Source organism: Paralichthys olivaceus, chromosome 16 (assembly GCF_024713975.1).
Source record: "Paralichthys olivaceus isolate ysfri-2021 chromosome 16, ASM2471397v2, whole genome shotgun sequence".
Classification (NCBI taxonomy): domain Eukaryota; kingdom Metazoa; phylum Chordata; class Actinopteri; order Pleuronectiformes; family Paralichthyidae; genus Paralichthys; species Paralichthys olivaceus.
Window position 1 is genome coordinate 4,579,608 of NC_091108.1, and position 23,178 is coordinate 4,602,785.

Genomic DNA, 23,178 nt, shown 5'->3' on the forward strand with positions numbered 1-23,178 from the left:
CGTTAATCGCCGGTTATTTTACAGTTGTGTCGCAGCTTAAGTGCCGCCTCGCAAATCACTTTGATAGCCAGAGTGTGTGTTTATACGCTGACTGGAAAATATACACATAGACGGATTATTTAATCGGCCCACGAGCCCAAAAGATGGGAAACTTCAACTGACACAAGATGACTATAAAGAGACAGAAGTGAAATAAAACAGATGCAAAAAGACTCAAAGGAGACAGAATATGTCCTCAAAGAAACGTTAACTACTCAAAGAAGCACAGGACTACAACAGCAGAAGCAAACTTACTGCAAAGACGCAAAACTACAACTAACAGACACAAAAACAACTATAAAGAGATGCAACACATGATGAGACACAAGCAAAGAGTCACAAAATGAACTCAAGATGCAAAAGCACAAAATGACCACAAGGAGACAACAAGTACAAAGGGACAGAACAAAAAACACTGCACAAAAAACCTATAACACACAAAACAAGGAGACACAAAACTTCAATAAACAAACAAAACTTTGACAAACTCACAAAAACGACCACAAATCAAAAAACTATGAAGAGACACAATATTCAAACAAGGCAAAAAATTATTTCAGAGACAAAAAAAAAATGGTAAAGAGACAGAAAATGATATTAAGAAAAAATAAAATAAAACCACAAAAGGAGACACAAAACAACATAACAGTGTAAACTGCAGTCAGTCTGTGTCCCTCAGTCTGGGGGTGTTGAGGATTTGAGGGCCCTCGTACAAGTTGTGTAAACCATCCACAGAAAAAGATGATTTATTCTTTTTATTCCAGATTCAAGATGCCTCGGAGAACAAGGACATGAAGAGACAGAGGGGGACAGAGACACACCACGATCATGAAGTCCTTAAGAGCTGAAGACATTCCAGATGGTGCTGGAGTGCAGGAGGACATCACAGAGACTGTGTGGCTCGTGAATGTCAACAACTCTGATTAAAAGCCATTCCGCTCGGGTGGTGGTGGTGGTGGTGGGGGGAGGGGGGGGGGGAGAAAGAGAGAGAGAGAGAGAGAGAGAGAGGGAAAAAACTGCTGGCTTTGCCTTTCATGCCCATTTATCACATGGAATTGTTTGTATACAGTTGTTTTATTCTTCCCGAGTGTGTGTTAGAGAGAGAGAGAGAGAGATGAGATGAATGTAATTAAAGTTTTTTTAATTAGACGCTGTTCTTTTCTGGGAAGCCTGTGGCAGAGCTGGGTGGAGCCAGAGTGGAGACAGGAGGTTTGTGGTCTGGCTGAGGGAACCACACCGGCCGAGGGTAATGGAAACCGGGTGTTCACTGTTCACTGTACAGACACACACACACACACACACACACACACACACACACACACACACACACACACACACACACACACAGACTCTCTCTCACACAAACAGACACACACATAAGCCTAAGCTTGAACACACACACAAACAAAGCCACATAAACTTATACATGAATTTGGAAGCACAGCCCCCACAATACTAATGTACACACACACACACACACACACACACACACACACAGTCATGTGACTACCTGTTTAATAGAATTCAGCCTGCTGACACGTACATTCACTAAATAGTGATGACGTGTGCGTTTGCATGCACATCCATGGGTCCAAGCTCATGCATACGAAATAAACAAATAACGCCTGACACACACACACACTCACACTCACACACACACACACACACACACACACACACTCACACTCACACACAGACACACACTGATGCACAATCCGCACGCACAGGCACGGATGAGCAGACGCAGGGAGGCCGATGCATGAGTGCACACACTCACCCCACCGCCTGTCACTCACACGGATGTGCGTGTGCAAACGCAGGCTCATTATAGATGCACAGAGTGTTTATGCGCACACAGACATATAAACACTCGGCTGCACGCACGCACACACACGCATGAGTGCACACTCTGCACCACCGCCACTATACCTCCCCATCCCCCCCCCACCGGGCCATTTCACATGCATACACACGCACACATGCATGCACACACATATAAATGCGCTTAGGCACATGCTTGAGCACTCACACTCTCTCTCTCTCACACACACACACTCACACACACACAATATAAGCCCTCATCACTCAAATCCTCTGGCACACAAACACTTGCACGCACACATTACGTTTCTTCTTCACAAACGCACGCACACACGGGCAGTCACGACAGCAGTGCTCACACATCCAGCCACAGTCCAACAATGTGATAGAAACCTATATCTCCCTCCCTCCCTCTCTCTCTCTCTCTCTCTCACACACACACACACAGAGAATGCAGAAAACCGGTCTCAGGCATCTCCTGACATCAGAGGGACAAAGACTTCTCTCCCATGAGACCCTGACGTCAATTTTCCACAAAAACCGTGTCACCCTAAATGACAGGGGATCAAACTCTTCCTCACAGTTAAGATCAGCTCGGTCAGAGGATCTTCGATAGGTGCAGAGCATCTGTGCTTCAAAGCAAACAGGGCGACAACAGAGAAACCCAGACTCAGTGATTCACAGGCCTCAGTCAGATGTAAACATGTGGAAAACACTGGGGGTGTGAGGCCGCATACATTTAAACACTGACACCATATGTGAGCTCCATCCTTCTACAAACACTTATTCTACTGTTGCACCTGCATCATCACCTCAGTGCTTCTTCTTCTTCCTCTGTCAGTGCTGGACAGTGCAGCTCCAGCAGGTCAGGTTGGGCAGCAACAGGTCAGTCGCTATGAACAGGGCACCATCTAGTGTTGCAAGCAGAGTATGAGACACAGCTGAGAAGTTTTACTGAGGAGGAGGCACAGCCATGTTGTGTGTGTGTGTGTGTGTTTGCAGAGTTTGTGTCAAGTGCAGTTTTTCCCCCCTGAGGTCACAGAAAGTTTAGTTTCACGTCAGAGTAGAACTATAGAAGTGAGACGGAGCTGAACCAACCTGGGCAGCGGTGGGACGCCGGGGTTGGGTGAGGAGGGGGGATGGGCAGCAGTTGAGGTTGTTTGCTTGAGGCCTGGACGCTCTGCTGCTGCTGCTGCTGCTGCTGCTCGGAGGACGGACTCGACTTGAACTTCAGTTTCTCTGTCACAATTTGAGCTGAAACTCGATTCAGTGGCTCTTACACTTAAAGCTGCAACGGTTAATCAACGTGTTTCGAGCGGTTTCAAGGTCAACTAAGTGTTTCAAGATGTTTGGACAAAACTGCGTCTGAATACTTCACCTTGTGAAACTCACAGGTGCTTTAGAGGAAGTTATTAGCTGCATTACATTGTCGTCCAAAGGATAAAACTTTACCATGTTTCCATTGTTCATCTGTTAAAAAAAACTCTTCACTGCTTTTTGAACACTTTGACATTTGCAGACATGAGTCACAGTGTGTTTGATCAGCTCCGTGCTGCAGCAGCAGACACCTGTCGCTCCCCTCTGACCTCGTTCTGACTGTTCACACGTCATCATCACTGGAGCCATTTATCACTTTAATGAGTGTTTCAAGTGCAAATAAAACCCAGGTAGCTTCGTTTACAGGAACATTTAACTTGATGTTGTTTTTTTTTTTTTTTTACGAAACCAGACACAATCGTCCCGTGTTGATAAGTTCGTGAATTAAGATTAGAAAATAAAGTCAATAAACCTTTTTTCAATACGACCGCAACAACAAATGACATGAACAATGTGGAAACTGCAGAAGGAATAAAAAGAAAAACTATCTCTGAACGATCTTCACTAAACACAGAATCTGTTAAAAAGATGATTTGGTTTTGAATATTCGACGTTCTGTAGAAACGTTTCAGGTTTTCACTGCAGGATACAAAACTCTGAAAAACCAAACTTTGCAAAAAACAATAAAACACAGCAAATGGTGTTTATTGTCAAAGTGTAGGAGTAGGACAATGTTATATGTGCATAATTCATTATTGTGTACTCTAATTGTGCAACAAACTAAGCTACAGTATATACAGACATCTATCATTAACTGTTGATAGCTGGATGACAGTTATACTGTATAACAGTAAAATCTAGTTGGCCGGTTGCTTGGGCAGGACAGTCTCCACAGACGATCCGTCGAGGGCCCAAGACTTTGGTATCATCTGCGTCAAATGCAAAATGGTGACTCTTACAGTGTAATATCAATCAATACGACTAAACACATCCATTTAAAAACATCCACATGAATATACTCAATGCAACAAATGTTATGCTGAACATCTTTTTCTCCCCCTCCCCTCCCACCGAACACTCGGCGTCTCTCTTTTACCTCCATAAAATCCAGTAAAGGTTAAACAAACATTTAAATGTTACATATCCCATAAAAGTATAAAGAGAATAATGTTATGAGAACCCTCAGTCTACATAGCAACGATGCTTTGTGAAAAATATATGTATCGTAGAGTGAACTAAACATTTACATGTTTTTACAGGTGGAAAGAAAACATCGTCTGGACATAACTTTTTTTTTTTTTAGAATAATAATAATAATAATAATACAGCCCCACAGTCTTATGAACATGCTATGATCTCTCGTTACTCACTCCGATCAGTGTCCGTGTGATCGGGCCGTCAGCCCGCCACAGGGTCGTGGTTGTGTAAGTGTGTTTGCATGTGCATGTATGCATGTGTGTGTGTGTGTCAGTTGGTGTGTGTGTGTGTGTGCAGGCTCAACAGTCTCCAGAGTTGTGCGAATGTGGCCCGGTTTCCATTTTCCAGTCTCTCTGGTCGGCGGCGTCTGCCTGGCCGTGCTGGGAGGCAGCGGGAGACAGTGACATCTGTCTTCGGGGGTTCCCGCTGTGCATGGTGTTCCAGTGACGCTTCAGGTCCGACGCTTTGATGAAGGCTTTTTCGCAGGAGCCGCAGTTGAATGGTCGTTCGCCTCTGTGTTGCCGTTCGTGGTCTTTCAGGTGGGACTTGTGCTTAAAGGCCTTTTCGCACATTTGACACGCGAAGGGCCGCTCGTTGCTGTGAACCCTCTCGTGCCTCTTCAGGTCGGGCCCCCTGATGAAGGCCTTGCCACAGACGACGCAGCGGTGAGGCTTGAAGCCGGAGTGGATCTTCAGGTGCTCTTTGAGGTGGGCGGCAGTGGTGAAGGCTTTGGGGCAGTGCTCGCAAGCGTAGGGACGGTTGGCGGTGAGCAACCGCTCCTTTTTGGCGTTGTGGTCCAGGGGCTTCGCTCCTGTGCCCTGGCAGGAACCGTGGTCACGGTGGCCGTACAACAAGTACTCCAGCTTCATGTCGCTGGAGGTGGAGGAGCCCCAGCCGTGGCTGTGGGGATCTTTACTCATGTTGGTGTTGTAGTTGTGTGGCTGTGACACGTGCGAGCCGCCCGGCCCCATCCCGTCCATCCCCTGGTCGTAGAAGCTGTTCTTCCTCACCTCCTCCATGGCGAGCTCCTTCAGGATGGCGTCCTGAGCTCTCATCCCGTGGTCGCCCGGAGCCTGGTTCTCCCGAGTCTTCATGTTGGTCAGCTCCCGTTTCTGGGTGCACAGGTTATCCAGGAAGTTGATCCCCAAGATCTGTCCGGAAGACATCATCATGTTGATGTCCTTCTTCCTGACGGCGAGCCGGGCCGTGTACATGTAGTTGAGCACCTCCTCGAAGATGTCGGATCGGATGAAGTCCAACTCCACGATGGAGTTGTCTTCGTCGCTCTGCTTCTTGAAGAGCTTCTTGAAGTAGTTGCTGCAGGCGGCCAACACACAGCGGTGAGCCCGGAACTCTATGTTTTCCACCACCACCACCACATCGCAGTGCTCACCTTCCATCCTCTGCTGGTTGAGCATCTTCAGGAAGGTGGCTTTGTGGTCGTAGTCGATGTATCTCAGTAAATCAGACATGGTGGATAAATAGGAGGAACCTGCAGGAGGAGGAGGAGGAGAAACAGGAGAGAGTCAAACACTTTGATTTCCACAACAGGAGCTGCACATCAGATGAGAGGGAGGAGCCTCGCATCCACAAACATCCACAGGAGAAACTTTTAACGCGTTTTCTCTGCTTTTCCGTCAAACACTGAATTCAACCAACTCAGTGGATCGTGCAGAAAAAACCTCCGGGAGAGAAAACAACCGAGAGGCCCGACGGCGGCGAAAGCCTCGGCAATGTCAGCAAAACACCGAAACAAGCAGCAGGAATCGAACACACGCACTTTTCTGCACCGGAGCGAGGTGTTCGCGTGACAGCGGAGTTGCGCGCGTGGAGGAAAAAAAAAACCTGAGCGAGGATATTTCACATTTCACTGCGCCCAGCCATTTTGGTCAGCGAGCCTCCATTGGCATGTTCCTGGAGCTGCACGGCGGCTCGCGAGCGGCGGGGAGCGCAGCGGCGGAGGGAGGGAGGGAGGGAGGAGGAGAAGAAGAAGAAGAAGAAGCGAGCGAGAGACGACGACGACGCGGTTCCGAAGCGACGGAGGAGAAGGAGGGGAGAGGAAACAAGTGTTAGTACCCGAAAGCCTGGACGCGATCCCGGTGTTGTCACGCAAAGGCAGTCGACGAAGATCCAGAGCTGTCGTTTTTCCTCTTCCTCCTCTTGTTGTGACTGCTCGGCTCCACAGGAAGCGCCGCGCCGTCCTGCTGCCACCCAGCGCTCCGGAGAGGGTACTGCAGGCGGGATCGTCTCCGAGCGAGGCGAGGGCTCACTCCGCCGGGAAAGAAGGAGGAGGAGGAGGAGGAGGGTACGGTGGCCGAGGGAGCCCAACGCACTGCAAATTAAAACACACGCTCAAATAGATAAAAACAAAAGCAAACAGGAAAAATCGTGCAGATGAATTCAGCACATTCCATCACCACCGAGGAGCAGCAGACTTCACTGTGAACTACAGCAGGTTCGTCACTTTTTTCGGTCCCTGGGAAACATTTCTGTATTTGAACGTGTCGACAAATTTTTTTTTCTATTTGCATTATTTTTCATCAAGATCTGTGGAAGCATGAGAAAACATCATCCTTCCTTACGATATTAAAGAAAGTGGAAAAACAACCCTGTCACAAGTTCCGTGGGTTGTACAGTTTTGCCATTCACACACATTCACACAGTGCATGTAGGTGCAGCACTTTCTCCATCACATGTGCTCATAGTTTGGGGTTTAGTATCTTGCAGAAGGATTGAACCACTCACCTTCAGGTTACAGCCCCCCCCCCCCTGTGAACCCTGACAATAACCGTGGGGCCTTTGGGAGCCGAGATCAGAGAACCATTTCACCTCATTATACTGTGAACAGCACTCATCTACAAACTACCTGTTTCATCACGATCTATTCATACATGATGAGGCTAAATTGATTTTAAACTACTAAATTATATTATTATCATATAACGATTAAAATGCTTAGAAAATAACAGTATTTGAGTTTAATTGATTTGACTAACTTAGGGGGGTGAACCTAACTTGAGAGAATCTGAGCTCTCCCATGTCTCTGCGTGGATCCACTCGCGCCCAGCAACAGAGACGGAGTGAGAGGTCTCACTTGTTTTGCTCCTCTGTGAAACGCGCAGTCAGCGGGGCGGGGCTTCAGAGGCCTCCGTGTTTTCTACATAATCACCTTCAAGAAAAAAAAAAAAAAAAAAAAAAAAACGCGTCTTAATTCGCCCGAAGCTTCAAATCAACTCCTCAATTAAGATATTATAGATATATATAATAAACTATATATACATATATGCATTTTACAGCTTTACATATAAATCAAGATTAAAAAAATTAATAAAAAATGTAAAGTTAGATAAATTAAAGATGGTGAAAACCAAGGTGAGCTCCAGGGTTATGATTCTATCTATATTATATATATATAAGTATTCTCTATAAGTCGTTGTTGCGATTGAACCTTAACACTTTTGCATTTTATATATAGTTTTATATATAAACTGTAAAGTCAACAAAAAACGAAATAATAAACAGGTTCACTGGCGACACAAGTTTCAGTACTGTGGTCAACATTTTTATTATTTCAGAGGAAAACAGCCAATTAAAAAAAAAAAACAAAAAAAAAATGTGTTTGCCATTTTTATTTCACCATTTTGAGGAAAACGTGGCTGCACAAGGACAACAGTTGTTTATTCAGATACAGTGGAGGAGATGGGGGAGGCACACTGTCGACATGTTCGGGAGGTGGGAGGGTGGGCTGATCTCTTTTGGCTTTGCATCGCTGGGGCCGCCGCGCTCGGCAGCCCTTCGCCTCACAGTCACACAAACCTGGGACTTGTGCTGCAGCCGATCATCTGCCCTGAAAAACATTCACAGGCTGCGCAGGCACATAAAAATCTAGTTCTTGCACAGAAATCTTGATTCCTTGGCGTTTTTGCCAAAACAGACCTTCAGTGGTGGAATCAACTGATGAGAAACAATAAAATACTGAAATGATCATTAAAAAGAAAAAAACACAATTCAAGTAGACAATGACACAAATCAACTGTGAGAGATGCTATTTTTTGAGGAAAGCTTTGTTGATATGTACAGTACTGGGCTGCGGGGACGCGCCTCACAAGGGAAATCATCCTGTGAGAGGCGATGCTTGCTGGCAAATGAGGTTGGCACTTCTACAGCAAGGTTAAATAGTGTTTACTTTCTAACATATACAGCCTATGGCGATTTAAAGTTTCTGGAGTGATGGCTTTATTTCATAAATAAAAGTCTGCTACAATTAATATTCTCGATTATCATAAAAATGCATCAAGGTCATAAGGCAGTGAAAGCAAAAGGTTTGCTCGCTGCACACAGGGATTCGGCGTGCAGGTGGATCGAGAACCATTTTTAAAAATCGTACGGGTTTCTGTTTAAATCTTGCCGTTTGTTTGGTGATGCAACGTTGCATCCCTCTCATGCAAAATGCATTGGTTTCTTTTGCAGGTTGATGGTTGCGACGAGCGGCGAGCTGCGGGAGTTGGAGAGTGAGGAGCCGTTCTTCTGAGGAGTCCCGCCGGCTTTCATGAGGAGATCTGGATGTTGGATTGTGGGAGGTTGAACAGAAAACAGCCCTCAGAGTTACTCCTGGAAGAGCAGAGCAAACAGGTTGGATTTCAGGTGCAGTTCTTTTCCCCCTCATGAACAGAGGCACTGAGGGACAATGCAAATACACAACATAGATACACAAAGGCTGCTGGGGCACTTTGACTATAACTCACTAAACCATTATGTTCCCGGAGGCTTCATCAAAAAAAAAATCAAACCGTCATGTTTTAGAGGGAGAGAAGAAAAGTAACGATTCTGACGTTTGAATCACAAACACAGAAACCACCATTATCTTTCTATCACGATGTGGTTTTTGATTTGAGTTTGATTCCAGTAAAATCTAAACACATCAAACAACTTCTCTTTATGCACCACGTTCAAAGAGAGAGGGAGATTTACACAATCTGCTCTTTGAGGCGTTTGGTTTCTAAATTGGGTGAGTTAAGAAGGATGAGTGAGGAATTGGACTTGAAGTGTTTCTTGCAGAGTTTGTTGGATTAAACGCAAAAGAGTTCAGGGATGGATTTGATTTGGTCAAATACAGGTGGACTGAAGAAATGTGAATATACTGTTATCGCCGCCTTCATTGGCTGCCGGTTGTTTTTAAATCATAATTTTTAAAGGAAAGTTCAAGTGGATGTTGTTTGTTTAATTCTTCTCTTATGTTATCTTTCTTTTGTTTTACTCCCAGGTATTTTGTTAGTTTAGTTTTATTATATTCGACCTTTTCACTCAAAGATAAATGTATTTACAGAATATTCTCTGTATTAATGTTCATTCATTCTCCCAAATAAGATTCTATATAAGATACATTACTTTGTATTATTTCTCACATCCAGGAACTGTATATAAAGAAACTAGAGACAACCTCAGACACACGGATGAAGGGAGGGTAATGTTGTGTGATGAAGACTTGTGTGATGCTGAGTTTAAGTTTTAAACTCTTTCTGATTCAGTGCCACGGTTCTGTGTGTATTTACAGTGAAGGAGACAAGCATCTGAAAGACAAACATTGAGTTTCATGTTAACACAGTAATGCTCAGAAACAGAAGCTGCTCTGACACAAAGGTGTTAGACAGGGTGTACGTGCACACACACACACACACACAAAAGACTGAGGGCAAGGCTGCAGAGACAAAGCCAAGCATTCCCATCTGGTGAGTCCCACAAGTACACACATGCACGCTGGCTCGTCACACACCCTGCACTTGGGATCGCCTCAGTGAGAAACATATGAAAATCAAGCTCCAGAGACAAAGGTAGATTTGAATAAACTGGACAATGTGTCGTGTCCAGAGACAAACAAACGATGCTTCAGAGAAAAGGTGGCGGGCTTATAACGACATGCTGATGACATGAGAAGGTTCCGTCACGCAGCTCCTCCCCTGCCATAATCCTGATGTTACTGATGGAGGACATGTTGAAACACAAATGGCTGCATTTGTGAAGTTTGGGAACGCTGGCTTTCCCCCCCACACAGAAAGTAAGAGTGCAACTGAAAGGAGCAGGATGTCACAGATCGTTCCCCCGGAAACACGCTTGTAACATTTCAGTGATTCAACAGATGAGCCGCTGCGTCGAACAAAACTATTGAGCACGAGATAAATGACGACACTGTTGGATAACTACCGTGTCATTTACGCAAAATTTACTTCAAATGTGTTTGTTAACCTTCTACTCGCTTGTCTGATATAATCTTTTATCTTAAATTAAAGATTATTGTACAATGATTTCTATGGTTCATAGTTATAAAACTGATGCTCAATGAATTTGAGCAAAGTTTAGAGGAAAGTTTTAGTTTTTTTGTGCCAAACGAAACCGACATAAATGCACATATCAATTTAATAATTTGTTTTGTTGGAACTGAAGTTATTTCAGTGAAGAGAGTTAAACTGAGATTGTTCACGAACCAAGATGAAAGTGGACTAAACTGTGTTTGAGCTCAGATCCAGTCAGCAGGACACACCGAGCGCTCTGAGAAGCAGAAGCCGGTCAAGCCAGTATTTAATAGCACATCACTGCCAGTGCCTTTTGTGAGGCTACACAATGTAGACACAACTGTGCGCGGAAACGTTTTGACAGAATATTCCCTGAGATGGAGGCTTAACTACTCCCACACAAGTTGTATTTCTATTTATAAGCAGATTAATAAAAGTCATCTCCAGTTTTCCACCACTTTTTCTTCTGGATGATGAAATTATTTGCATATTTTGGAAATTTCAAAGATCAGCATTGCAATCTAGATTTTTTTGTGATGATTTGCTTGTGTTAAGAGGTAAAAGAGCTTTATCATAAAAAGGGATGGAGCTTTCATCCAGCAGGGGGGAGTGTTGCAGTGAAGTTACAGGAGATTGCATGAGACTGCCAGCAGCATTACTGTAAAGGTTTTTAAGCCTTGTCATTGCGAGTTGAGACCATAATATCCGCTCTGTGAGCACACACGCACCAGCCGACCTTTTCCCTGCAGTGTGAGTGGAGCGGGAATGACAACATGATGCATTAGCTGTAAGTGCTACAGAAGCAGGGCTGTCTGTACCAGTGACAAGAAGTGCTGATGGGAAAGCAGCATGCCCGAGAATGGAGACCAGCTTGGAAAAAAAACCCAGTCCAAACTAAACGACACCAGACTACACCGGACAGTGCCGGGACCAGGACTGGGGCCTCGTGGTCTTACCTGGGTCAGTCCTCCTCCTCCCCCTCCTCTGGCGTGATCTCTGTCTCTTTATGTACCACTACTTTGGTCACTGACATGTCAGGATGCTGTTCTTTAGCCTCCTTTATGGCCTGAGCCAGAGCCTATACACGGGAGTGCAGTGCCAGAAGGGATCACCAGGGGGAGACAGAGAACGGGGAAGGGCAGGGAGGGAGCGGGAGTTTGGATTGTAAGTCACTTTCAGTCAGACTTGTCATACTTCCAGTATTTGTTACATCACGAGTTAATGTTTTGTTTTGAATGTCACATGCTGGACCTCCGAACTTGCAAAAGGGAAGTTACGGTCCTGGCGATTCACTAAGGTACGAATATTTACTTTGACACTGTTCAAACTCAATGACCGTCTTTAAAGGCAAAGGAAAATAATATCAAAAGTGGAAACATTAAAAAAAAATAAAAGATTAAAACTCTGAGAGACCTGATCGTGGTCGATTTCGGCATCTCCTGTGATGACGATCCTCTTCTCAATTCTCGTCTCTGATACTCCGCCTTTCACCGTCTGACCAACAGAACCGAAAGACACTTAAATCAGTTCACATGGCAACAATCACATTAATAAAGATTTATCAAAAAATATACAGCTGATAAAATAGCTTGAACATCTTAATCTAACTTCCAGCCCTAAAATTAATTTCCAATCATCAGCTATTTTCACAAGATAACCATTAAGTTTAAAATACAAGTGCACAGATTTGTTCACTTCCTTTCCCCGCTCTTGTTTAGACACAGAGGAGCTGGAGACATATATGAGGCTTCAAGTGTTAAGAGGCCAAAGAGGCAATAGATGAACCCTGACCTTTGTGATGTGTGTGGTGGTCGTGGTGCTGGTGGTTTCTGAGGTGATGGTCTGAGCGCTCAGCAACACCCCAGGGTCAGCGTCACCATTAGTGTCAACCTGGTGACGAGCAAAACACATCGTGAGAAGTCTGTCAGTGAATATGTTTAATGAGGATTTATTTATGAATACATGAATGTTTGTTTCTCACCTCTGCAGCCTCATAGGTGATGGTTTTTGTCTCTGTGTGGACCACAGGCATCTCTTTGGTTCCCACCTCACTGTTCTCAAGACTCTGGAGCTGAAGAAGCAAAACACAAACTCATTCAGTGAACCCTGCGTGTGTGAGAGCACCAGCGGTGCAAAAACCATCTGCTCAAGTGAAATTAGTCTGAAACAAATTGCTGCAGGTGTTCGCTGTTAACTGCACCTCTTTGTTCTTAAAATAGCACCGCAAGGTTGGACATAAAATTTTATTTGACGCAAATAAATACCGCATGCTAATAAACTAAACCAAAGGCGCTCGTTGTCGGGCTTAAATCTCTCAACCAGCATGCAGTCATGCATTAGAAACCCCTAATTCAGTGAAGGAAAAGATACTGGAAAGTGCAAATCACAAGGTTTCGATCAAGTGTGTGCACCACATCATATCACATGTCCCCTGATCTGCTCGGTGACAAACTGTTAATTTAGGAAGCGGAGATGCAGATCCATGCGTTCGCTGGAGTTTTGGCCCTTGATTATTAGCGGCAGATTGTGTCAGCAGGAGGTGGTGGTGAGGTTACAGGGCCGAGGGGAAGGCCGCTGGAGCCGATGTGGGGTTACCTCCGACTGAGACATGGCTGGAGGTGAAGGGGTGCGTGGGTTTTCTGTGGGTTCAGTCACGTTTGTATCGTGTTGGCCAGACGTCCAGTCTTCCTCCTGCGTTGCCTCCTCCAGTACTTCAGATTCAGAGACCACGTCTCCACCTTCTGTATCATTTTCATCGATTGAGTCTTCTTCTAGTTTGAAATTCAGTTCTTTGTCATTGAACTTCTCTTCTGCTTCTTCTTCCTTTGCATTCATCTCCTCCTCCTCTTCCTCTTCCTCCCCCTCCATCCTCTCAACTTCATCGTCTGAGCTGTCTGTCTGTGGGTAGTGGTATTTCTCTTTTTCAAAGGACAAAGATTTCTGGATGTCTGCAGAGGTCTTTTGCTCTTCATCCTCTGCTGGCGAACATTCATCCACCTCTTCAATACAATTTTTTAACTCTGTGGGAACCTCTTCTTCCTCAAAGTACTGCACCTCATGAGAGAACTGGACTCTCTTGCCTATGTCTACTTCTGTCTGATTTCTCTCCTTTGCATGTTTTAAATCTGTCAGTTCATACTCCAAACAACTCTCCACAGCCACCTCTGTTGATGAAAACTTCTCCTCCTTTTCACAACCTCCTATGTAAGCAGGAGTTACAGTGAAATTTATACATACATTTTCATTTTCTGACACCAAAGACTCCCTGTCAACACCTGCATTCTCCCCCTCCTCATCTATTGCTTCCTTATTTTCCATTTCTGCGGGCTCTGGCAAAGCACTGCTGTCAGAGAGACTCTCATCAAACCCCGGAGCTGTTGCTACTGGCTGCATTTCTGCTTTCACAGATGCACACTGTTGAACTTGCTCTGAAGACGGAGCAGAGCCAGGAATAACACATTTTTCACAATTAACTGAGTCAGCGGTTGGATCTGCTGAGCTACTGTCACTACTATCCCTGTGTAACATTATTATGCAGCCTAACTCTCCCTCTCCAGGCTCGGCTGACATTGTGACTGCGAGCTCTGCTGCGGTGTGCGCCGATTCGGCTTCAGCAACCTCTGTGGTCTGGATATTCACCGTTGGCCCAGTGGACTCGGCTGGCCCCTCCTCCGTCTCTGTGGCAAGCACCGTCTTCTGCTCTGGATCAGCTGGTGCCTGTGATTGATAATCGTACCGTTAGATTTAGTTTTTGAATATCCATGATTTAAAAACACAGTGTACTGCAGATTCACATATACCTGATGGGAGAAACATGGTAACGTTGATTAGCAGAGTTCATTATATTCAACAGGACTGAGTTACATACAATAGGCATAAATATCTAAAAGATAAATTATGAGGACCAGAGAGGAGTGGTCACCTTTTGAGAGGAGGAAACCCATCCCAGCGTAGACTGATGGAACAGAAGGATAGGAGGAGAGAAAGAGAGGACAGTCAAAAGTCACAGTGAACACAAGACCAAAAGCGAAGGAAGACGGGAAAAATGAAAAGGTCTGAAAAGTAAAATTTTATATGGAATGTATGGAATACCACAAAAGATCATTAACCGCTAAACTGGTGAAGCTAAAGCCAACGAATTGTAAAACAAACTGAAAGTCTGGTTTCAGAAATGCTGATTTCAGCTAATCTGCTTTTGAAAAACTTTTCCCTACAAGCAGTGAAACGTCCTTTCAGGTAGATCCATACATTTTATCTGTTAAAGAGGCAGAATGGGGGTTTTGGAGGATGAGGTGGGGAAAGCTGCTGTAGTGGCACTGAGCCAGGGCTATGAAGTCACCTCTTTCAGGAAACTGAAAAGAAAGAAAGGCATGGTGTAGCTGAGCCAAACTGTAATAAACATTTCATCCTTATCAGCTGCGGGAGCCAGCTGCTAAGGCGGGGTGAACTGTTTTAGCTGTCAACAAACGGAAAACAAACACAAAACAGTTGTATCAAAAAGAAGCGGCAGGTTGGACGGCAACACAAATCAGCAGCTTTGCAAGTGTGAGAGTAAACGCTGGGTGTTAAAGGTGCCGTTAGCCATGCACAGCGCTTGGTTACACTGTTAGACTGGTTTGGCTGCTGCTGGAGGGAAGGCAATGAGGGTAGGCTGCAGGTGGTGGTGGAGATATGGAGGGAGGCAGCCCTTGATTTTCATACAGTACCACTGCTATGGTTGTAGTCGAAGATTCCGGAATTGAGTTTTGAGTGAAGATGGACTTTGACTGTTCGGTCTGGACGACTTCTTCAAAGGTGAAGAATTCTGCTTTCTGCTGCAGGCTGTCACACTTCATCACCTCCTTGACTTCCTCTGCAGACACACTTATGACCTCTGATGCCTCAATCTTCACCTCCTCAGAAATCCACGATGCCATCGCCTTTTTAGGCGAATCAATACCTTTATTCTGAGTCATGTCATCAGCTTTTACATCAATCTTCGGACTCAGAGTCTTGACTACTGTCATTTGGGCTTCGATGACAACAGCACTGTCTTCTTTGATAGTTTCTGTCTCAATAGAACTGGAGAGTGAATCCTTCTCTTGAGCTTCTGGCTCTCCAGGGACAACGGGCTCCTCTTTTTCACCCAAAATGCTCATCTCGCTGCCCTCAGTGTCTAATCTATCCTCTTTCAAGATTATAAGCGTCCCTTTCTTGTCAATGATGGCCTGGGACACTTCCTGTCTTACAGCTCCAGGGCTGACCTTCAACGCCGACCTCTCTGACACCTCATCTTGAGAGTCGGGCGTTTTCTCCTCCACCTCCCTGAGGGTCCCGTCCATGAAGACGTCGTCATCCATAGTGGTTGACAGACTAATCCCGTGAGGCCCCGAGGAGGTGGCCCCATCTGTTACGATACTATCCGCCACGTATTTCACCAGATATCCTGCGGCCTGGGAAGACACTTGGCTCATTGGTAATGGGTCGTTCGAGTTAGTTAAACAAAGGGCAACACACAGCCAATACATGGCAAGAATCAGAAAGAGAGATTAATATCAAAAGACACTTAAATTGAGCTCCATAAGTACTCGAACAGAGACACTGGAAATTACTTTAAACTTTTATACTGCAAAAATATGGCAGAATGGTTACTTAAGGACTGTCAAAGGGAAGAATAATCAGGACAATATAACCACAGATATTATTCAAAAAAGCTGTGATCATATTTTAAAACTACTGTAGCGATTCCTCCCAATCACTGTGGACAACAAACAATCTTTTCAGACATGAACTCTGGACAGTTATCTTAAAATTGCCCGTCACATATGAAGAATGCAGCAGGAGATTATCCAGGTCACACGTGTTCTGAACAAGATAACGTTTGGAGCATTTAGGCGAGGGGTGGTGTCTGGGTGGAGCATGCGGGATGTAGTAATTCTGCTGCTGAAATCACGTGTTTCCGTTTACAGCAAGACACCAGAGTTGAGACTTATTACTAAAAGCTCTTCAATCTTTCTAAGTTCATATCCTCGTTTGCATCTTCTACACGTGTGACACCTCTTTTTTCTCCTGAGATTTGATATTCATTTTGTCAACGTGCCCTCTCGCCTAGGTGAATTTCTACTAGGGGGAAAATTCTGGAGAATGTCTGGAGCAGCTGACTCAGACATTTGCGTTCTCACATGCAGCATCTCCGATGAATTCAGGAGATTATCCAGAGGTCATTTGCATGTTTGAAAGCAGCTCAAAAGTCATGAGAAAAAAGGTGGATAGAGGAAAGAAAAATGGCAGAAACGCTGTTATTTTACAGCACATGTTAAGTCATAGGAGCCAAAATACCAAACACGGTTCTGCTGTCCATCTACATCGGGAGCGAGGTCGACACAAAGAGCAACAAACAGCATCAACACTCAAAAAACACAAGTTTGAGAAGACACAAACAAACTGGAGGCATTTTTTTTTTACCTCAGTGGCTTTAGGCTCCATCTCTTCTTTTGTGTCCTCTCCTGCAGGTGGCTCATCTTTAGTCTGCAGAGGAATCAAAAATCCAAATGTTAGACACATTGAAACAGACACATGAGGAGATAACTACTGTTACATCTTCAAATGGACAAGATCTGGGTCTCAAGGCTCCTGCAGAGAATCAGTTTTCTTCTGCTATCAGATGAGAAACATTTGATGTCAGTGATTAGGCATCAGAGGCTTCGATTAGCGTCGCTCATTAGTCCTGCACAAGTTCATCAGATTGTGTTACACAATTTAAGTAAAAGAAGAAACCCCTTTAAACTTCAGTACTGTCACTGATAACCATATTTTCTGATTAATGACTTCACTTTCCATAACTGAGATGAATTTATGTGCTAATTAGCTGCTGAAGACATAAAATAATAGTGGCAAAGAAAAAGACATTTGCAGGATTACATGTACAACTTTATATCACTTTGAAAGAGTTGCCCATATTCTCCTTCAATGTGCACCAGTGCCATCTGAATATACTGTCCGAGACACTTCTCTATATAAAAACACTATTCCCGTTACTAATATTGAATTTATTGCACTAGGAGTCATTATGCGATGACTCCCCAGATGTCTTTGTTCATAAAAAAATCTCCTTGGTGATGTCATTCCTCACACACACACATACACGCCGCCACTCAGTCTGCTGGAGACTGCAGCTTACATCCTGCAGCTCCAGAGGCTCTATCATGGGCGCTTCATCTGCCCTTGGTGAGTGCGCTGGGGATGAGGAGAGTCTCTTCTCCCACTCTGTCAGGCCTGGCGTGCTGTCGCCAGTCTCAAGGAAGGAGCGCTTCAGTTCGCTGATATTGGTTTGGTGCTTGACCATCTCCGCCGGAGGCTCGGTGTCCTGCAGTAGCCGGTCAACCATGATACAGAGAGATGAGGGCACGAGCAACGCGGAGAGAACAACGGCCATGCTTTATCATCGCAGCGGTAGCTTGCATATCCGATGAATTACGCCAAAAAAATGTTGGTAGCATAAAATGCAGTTCTGAAAAGGTCTGGAATCAAAATGTAAACTGACACAGACCTGAATCAGATGCAGTATGCACTTTATAATTCGTACATTTCTGGTCACAGGCCTGTTTACGAGGCTGTGCAGCAGATCAAACAAACAGCAAAGTAACAGCAAAAGATCCACCCACATAGCAGATGTAACTACGAGAGCAGCAGCTTGTACTTAAATGCTAACAGAGCATTTAGGACCAGCTGAATTGAAATGAAAAAATAAATGGCGTCATGCATATATTTACTGATGTAGTTTTACAGGTTTAGTTGAGCACAATACTCCCAAATCTCATTAGAAGTCAATGTATTTCCACTGATTTTATTCTGTTTAATTTCTCACAAAAACTTATTTTGATGTTCACAGCAAGAACTCTGTTAGAGAAAAGTTAAATAATAACCTCTCATTCACACAGGAACTCCGGAAACCATATCTGTGATCAGTCCTGTTATTGGTTAGGATTCCTCATAACAAAAACACCTGCATGCATATTTCAGTCATGCATTGTTTTCTTACCAACCTCTAGCATCAGATTACTATGCCTGATAAAAACGTCCTCCCCTTTTACTCGTCTTATGAAACTATACTGTAAAGACAAAGAGGGGAGAGGAATTGTAGACAAGGCTGTGTTGTTTTGTCGAATTTAGACTCTTGTTAGGAGAGATGGGAGCTTTGACTTCTTAGACGTGGCTGTCAATGACACGAAGGTAAAAAAGTCACTGGATAAAACCTTTAAAACTGTGAAATCTGACTCTTGGGCAAAGCAGAAGGAAAAGAAATGTGAACATGACCACTTTTTACACAAAAGCACTTGAGAAATGAGCTGGAATGGTGTGTTCAGAAGCAGCGACAGCTTTGCAGCAGCAGTCTGTGAAGTGAATTCAGGCAAGAGTGAATGGTCAGTCTGGTGTGTGGTATGATAATGTCAACAGCAGCAGCAGCAGCAGCAGGCAAGCCAAGGCGGCAAGATGACAAAGAGTGACGGATGGCTGATGTCTGTGAGGCTCAGTGCATCTGGTGGTGGTAGTGATGGTGGTGAGATGCACTGAGCTGGGCCATGAAGCGAGCCCAGTGTACCTGAGTCCGCATCTCAGAGTCGTCCTCTGCTTCCGACTGACAGCAAGTAAAGAGGGAGAGCACAGAGAGTGTGAGACGAGGAGGAAAGGAGCCATTGCTTTAAGAATGTTAGAAGAAAGTCAAAGGGACAGTCAAGTGAAAGAAAGTGTTTAACAAGGAGAAGCAAGCAGAGAGACAAGAGGAAGTGACTGTTTGCTAAACCCCTCCCATGAACAACAGTTATCAGATTATGGATTAGCAACCACAACAGGACTCAGCAGGCCAGTCAAGAGTAAGAGTGACATTGCATTTAGTTTCCTGGTTAGTGTAGAGAATGGAGTAAACAGTGCACTTGTCTGGTCAAACATGAGCTGAAATATTACCAGAGGTACCTAGTTTAAAGTTGTGCGACGTCATCATAATGTTCAATCAACATGTGCATATGGGCCACACAACTTGGAAGCTAGAAAACGAATTTGTGTTATATGTCACAAATCTTTCTTCAAATGAAAGGACACCTCCTTTGAGTTCGATATCCAGTTCCTGAAATGCATGGATTCACTCGACTCACTGAGCTACGAAAGTTGTCATTTCAAACTGTGAACATTCAATGTTTGCTGGCTATGAATGAGAAGCCAGAGTTCTTCTACACTTGTATGAAATCAACTGTTTCACATTCTACAAATTGAGTGGTATATCTGCAAATGTTTCCACCGTTTATTTTGTGCCAAGCAAGAACAAAAAATGACCAGACTAGCATCAGTCGTGGGATTGGGTTTGGCAAACAGTCAGTAGTTTTGTTTTTAGAGACATTGACATGAGGGAAAGAGTGTCACATTCCATTTTAAGTTTAAAATACATTAAAAAAAGAAAATAACTAAATTGACTAACAGGATGCAATGCATGCATAATATGCAGATCTTCAAGTGCAGGTGTTGTTTCACATTTCACAAGTATGATCCAGCATCACTTTTTTTCTCTCGTCTTTATCTGTGTCTTTCATGCCGGAAATACAATATTTTTCTCCGATGTACAGACCTCTGTGGCGGTCATCTCTCCATCAAAGGCAAAGTCAGTTTGCTCGCTGTCGGTCTGCATTCACAAATGCACCGAGACCGTTCCGAGTGGCAAGCAAAAGAGGAATGACAAGAACCCAACATTTAAATCCTTGAATACATTACTCATTGACAAAGATTCTTCATTACCACAGATGAAACAAATGGAAATGCACCGGTCGTTTCTGTAAGCTTCAAAAATACAATACCAGACAAGACTATATAGATAAGATTAGCAGTGGAATAACACAAAGATAAATAAAAGAAAATGCAAAGTAAGCAAGCAAAACAGACTCAGAGGAAGTTGAAACCTTCGGTCGGTCACTTTGATATTCTAACAAAAATATTATTTCATTTGCCTCAGATTCGAAAGGACTATATTCTGGTATACAGTTAATGAAACTGCCCAAATCTGTGTTGTGCAAAAAAACAAACCACGATAACAACATGTGATTTTGAAGTTTGTTTGTTGACGAACAGTAACCTGACTTTCAGGCCCTCCCCCCTCCTCTCCATGCATGTTGACACTGAAGGTGATGTTGATGCATTTGAGAATCACACTCTCTCTGCATCACATGGATTTGGATTTGATTCTAACTGATGACATTTGAGGGAAATATCTCATCTTGGCAGACTGCAGAAAGCTACGTTGTTGAAATGCTGAGAGCTCTTTTCAGCACAGTTTCCATTTAAATGATCCATTTTGTTTGAGCCTGGGTCAGGCAGCGATGCAGAGAGACTGAGAGCTTAGATCGATATGGAAATGTTGTCATGCAGCTGGTGTTGATCTTGTAACAATCACTATCTACACTTTTTAGCCTTGAATGTGGATATTATTGAGATGAGTTAGGCACAAAGCAGTGTTTTTTTTAAATTTGAAGTAACGTGAAGGATTAGTGACAAAAATGGAGGCCGACGACTTCTTTCAATCTTAGTGAGTATTAACATTCAGTAAAATAATTAAACGTTGGCACGATTATGTGTTTTACAGTGCAGCGGTATTTCTTGGAAATGTTTAAACATAAGTAAAAATGTTACGCTGGTGAGTAAAAGTCATGAGTGGTGCTCACTGTCTGTGTCGAACCCTCTCATAAAAGGTGACAATCAAATATGAAATGGTGAGACTTGCAGGTTCATCTCTGTGCACTCGTGATGTTGATGGGGATGCGGTCTACAGGATGAGAGTGACTGGGCAGAGATGAGGTTCTGAAAGTAGGAGAACTGACAGACACTGGGACAGACAAGGTCTCCAGGTCGGCTCTGAACTGGTGGAACAGCAGAGCGAGATACAGGACAGGACAGGGAGTTAACAATCATAATGAACTGTACGTCTAAGCCAGAGGCCATTACTGGAACATAAAGTCGTACGCACACACACCTCCTCTTCCTCTGAACTGTCATGGTCATGGTAGCCCTGGGCTATGGAGGCGGTCAGGGAGGCTGCCTTTGGCTCCAGGTAGCAGAGGCACAGCGCCAGGGGGAAGGAGAGGGTGAGAGCGTAAGGGACGGAGAAGGATGTGGAGAGCAGGAAGAAAAAGATGAAGAGGAAGCAGGGGATGAGTGACGGTGACTTAATGGGGAGGAAGTTCTGCGCACACTCAGGGAGGAAGCGCATCTCTGACAGATCGGGGAAGGTGAGGTAGCCGTCCTCATCCAGCATGGAGGACAGGTCAGGCAGGTGCAGGGAGAAGGAGAAGAGCGTACCGCCGCGGCTCTTGCCCTGCTCCAGCCTCTGCTTTCGGGCCGAGAGCAGCAGCGCCTGCTCCTGCAGCAGGGCAGCTTTGCGATCAGCATGGGCTTGCCGGCGGCGGCACCCATTGCCGTTCTTGGCTGGACTGACTGATGAGGCTCGTTTTCGTACATTCTCCCTGCGCCTCCGCCGCACTTTAGTTGATGAAACAGGTGATGAGGGGAGTGAGAGCTCGGAGCGGAGAGGGTCAGTTGTGTATACACAGGGAGAGTACTGACGGAGGGTAATGTCAACGAAGGGATGACGTGTGTGTAAATGGAGAGGAGCGAAAGGGGAAGGGGGCGAATACGCATGAGCACACACGAGTATAGTGTGGGGTCAAAGGAAGGACAAGAAAAGAAAAGCTAATTAGTAAAGCGCACACAAGATGAAAGCACTTAGGCCTAGCCTACTGCAGAGGGTTAAGCTGAAAGCAACTAGGAAATTCTATTCAGCCATTACGTTATTAAAGAAAGTTTATTAAGGAAAAAAAAAACAACTAAAATCTCAAAAAGGATTAAAAAGAGTTGCAGCAGCTTCTCAGGATCATGATCCGTCTCTCTTTGAAAATCCAAGGGCATATTTACCAATATTACCGCTCTTTGAGCCAAATACAAAAACACTTCAAAGCCTCTGAAAGGTTCTTTAATCTGAATGAAACGCAGCTCTGACTGCGCTGAAGGTGTCTGTACACAGTGGATTACCTTTGTGTCATGTCTGAGCGGTGTCGTGGCAGTGGGCTCCAGTGTGTCCGCTTCATCCATCGCAGTGTCTTCCTGCTCCGCCTTCTCTTCCTCTGCTTTCTTCTCGGTTGTTACCGTGGTGATAATGTCCCCCTTGGCAATGACTTTGGCTGCCCCATCAGCTGCAGTGTCCTTCATCAAAGTCTCGTGGTTCTCCATAATGGGAGCTGAAAGCCAGAGGACAAAGATGGATGTGAGGGGCCAGAATATTTTTATAGACACTGAGGGTCCGAGGAAAATCTGCGAGCAGGGAAATAAAAGGTTTGATTTGCTCCTGCACATTGATGTTATGAGGTCCTGTGACTTTGTCGCTTAACTACATAAGTGTACTAGATGTTTTAGCTTTGCCAGCTTTCATTTTTCTTGCTTCCTGTTTAAAGAAACAGAAAAGTCTCACTTTTAACAAAGAACATTTGATGTTGTTTTA

At 44.5% G+C, this 23,178-nt stretch overlaps 2 protein-coding genes across 28 annotated transcripts in view; both read right to left on the bottom strand.

The window, feature by feature from the left end:
- Positions 1-3,861: 3,861 nt before the first annotated feature.
- LOC109646584 (zinc finger and BTB domain-containing protein 14) lies at positions 3,862-6,579 on the bottom strand. Of its 2 annotated transcripts, none has more exons than XM_020112341.2 (2): positions 6,451-6,579; positions 3,862-5,866 (listed from the first exon to the last, which is right to left on the bottom strand). In XM_020112341.2, the coding sequence occupies exon 2, from the start codon at positions 5,844-5,846 to the stop codon at positions 4,674-4,676; it is 1,173 nt and encodes a 390-aa protein (XP_019967900.1). In that variant the 5' UTR covers positions 5,847-5,866; positions 6,451-6,579; the 3' UTR covers positions 3,862-4,673. The 2 variants fall into 2 exon arrangements, with proteins under 2 accessions (XP_019967900.1, XP_019967899.1); XM_020112340.2 differs by lacking the exon at positions 6,451-6,579 and adding an exon at positions 6,155-6,328.
- Positions 6,580-7,914: 1,335 nt separating this feature from the next.
- LOC109642618 (band 4.1-like protein 3) overlaps positions 7,915-23,178 on the bottom strand; it is a 43,037-nt gene continuing 27,773 nt past the window's right edge. For 6 of the 26 annotated variants that reach the window (XM_069510701.1, XM_069510702.1, XM_069510693.1 and 3 more), the window contains 14 exons: positions 22,713-22,918; positions 21,652-22,242; positions 20,263-20,316; positions 19,246-19,281; positions 17,824-18,009; positions 17,109-17,171; positions 15,371-16,096; positions 14,587-14,619; positions 14,304-14,381; positions 12,646-12,735; positions 12,456-12,554; positions 12,078-12,158; positions 11,621-11,742; positions 7,915-8,985 (listed from right to left, as the gene is read on the bottom strand). In XM_069510701.1, coding sequence (XP_069366802.1) covers positions 11,626-11,742; positions 12,078-12,158; positions 12,456-12,554; positions 12,646-12,735; positions 14,304-14,381; positions 14,587-14,619; positions 15,371-16,096; positions 17,109-17,171; positions 17,824-18,009; positions 19,246-19,281; positions 20,263-20,316; positions 21,652-22,242; positions 22,713-22,918 — 2,360 coding nt within the window. In that variant the 3' untranslated portion in view covers positions 7,915-8,985; positions 11,621-11,625. Of the gene's footprint in view, positions 8,986-11,620; positions 11,743-12,077; positions 12,159-12,455; positions 12,555-12,645; positions 12,736-13,259; positions 14,382-14,586; positions 14,620-15,370; positions 16,097-17,108; positions 17,172-17,823; positions 18,010-18,688; positions 18,755-19,245; positions 19,282-20,262; positions 20,317-21,651; positions 22,243-22,712; positions 22,919-23,178 lie in introns of all 26 variants that reach the window. The other 20 variants (XM_020107477.2, XM_020107471.2, XM_069510703.1 and 17 more) reach the window with 16 other exon arrangements.

Bases quoted from the DNA above. Each gene is read 5' to 3' on its own strand.
- LOC109646584 (XM_020112341.2), bottom strand. From the start codon at position 5,846: ATGTCTGATTTACTGAGATACATCGACTACGACCACAAAGCCACCTTC.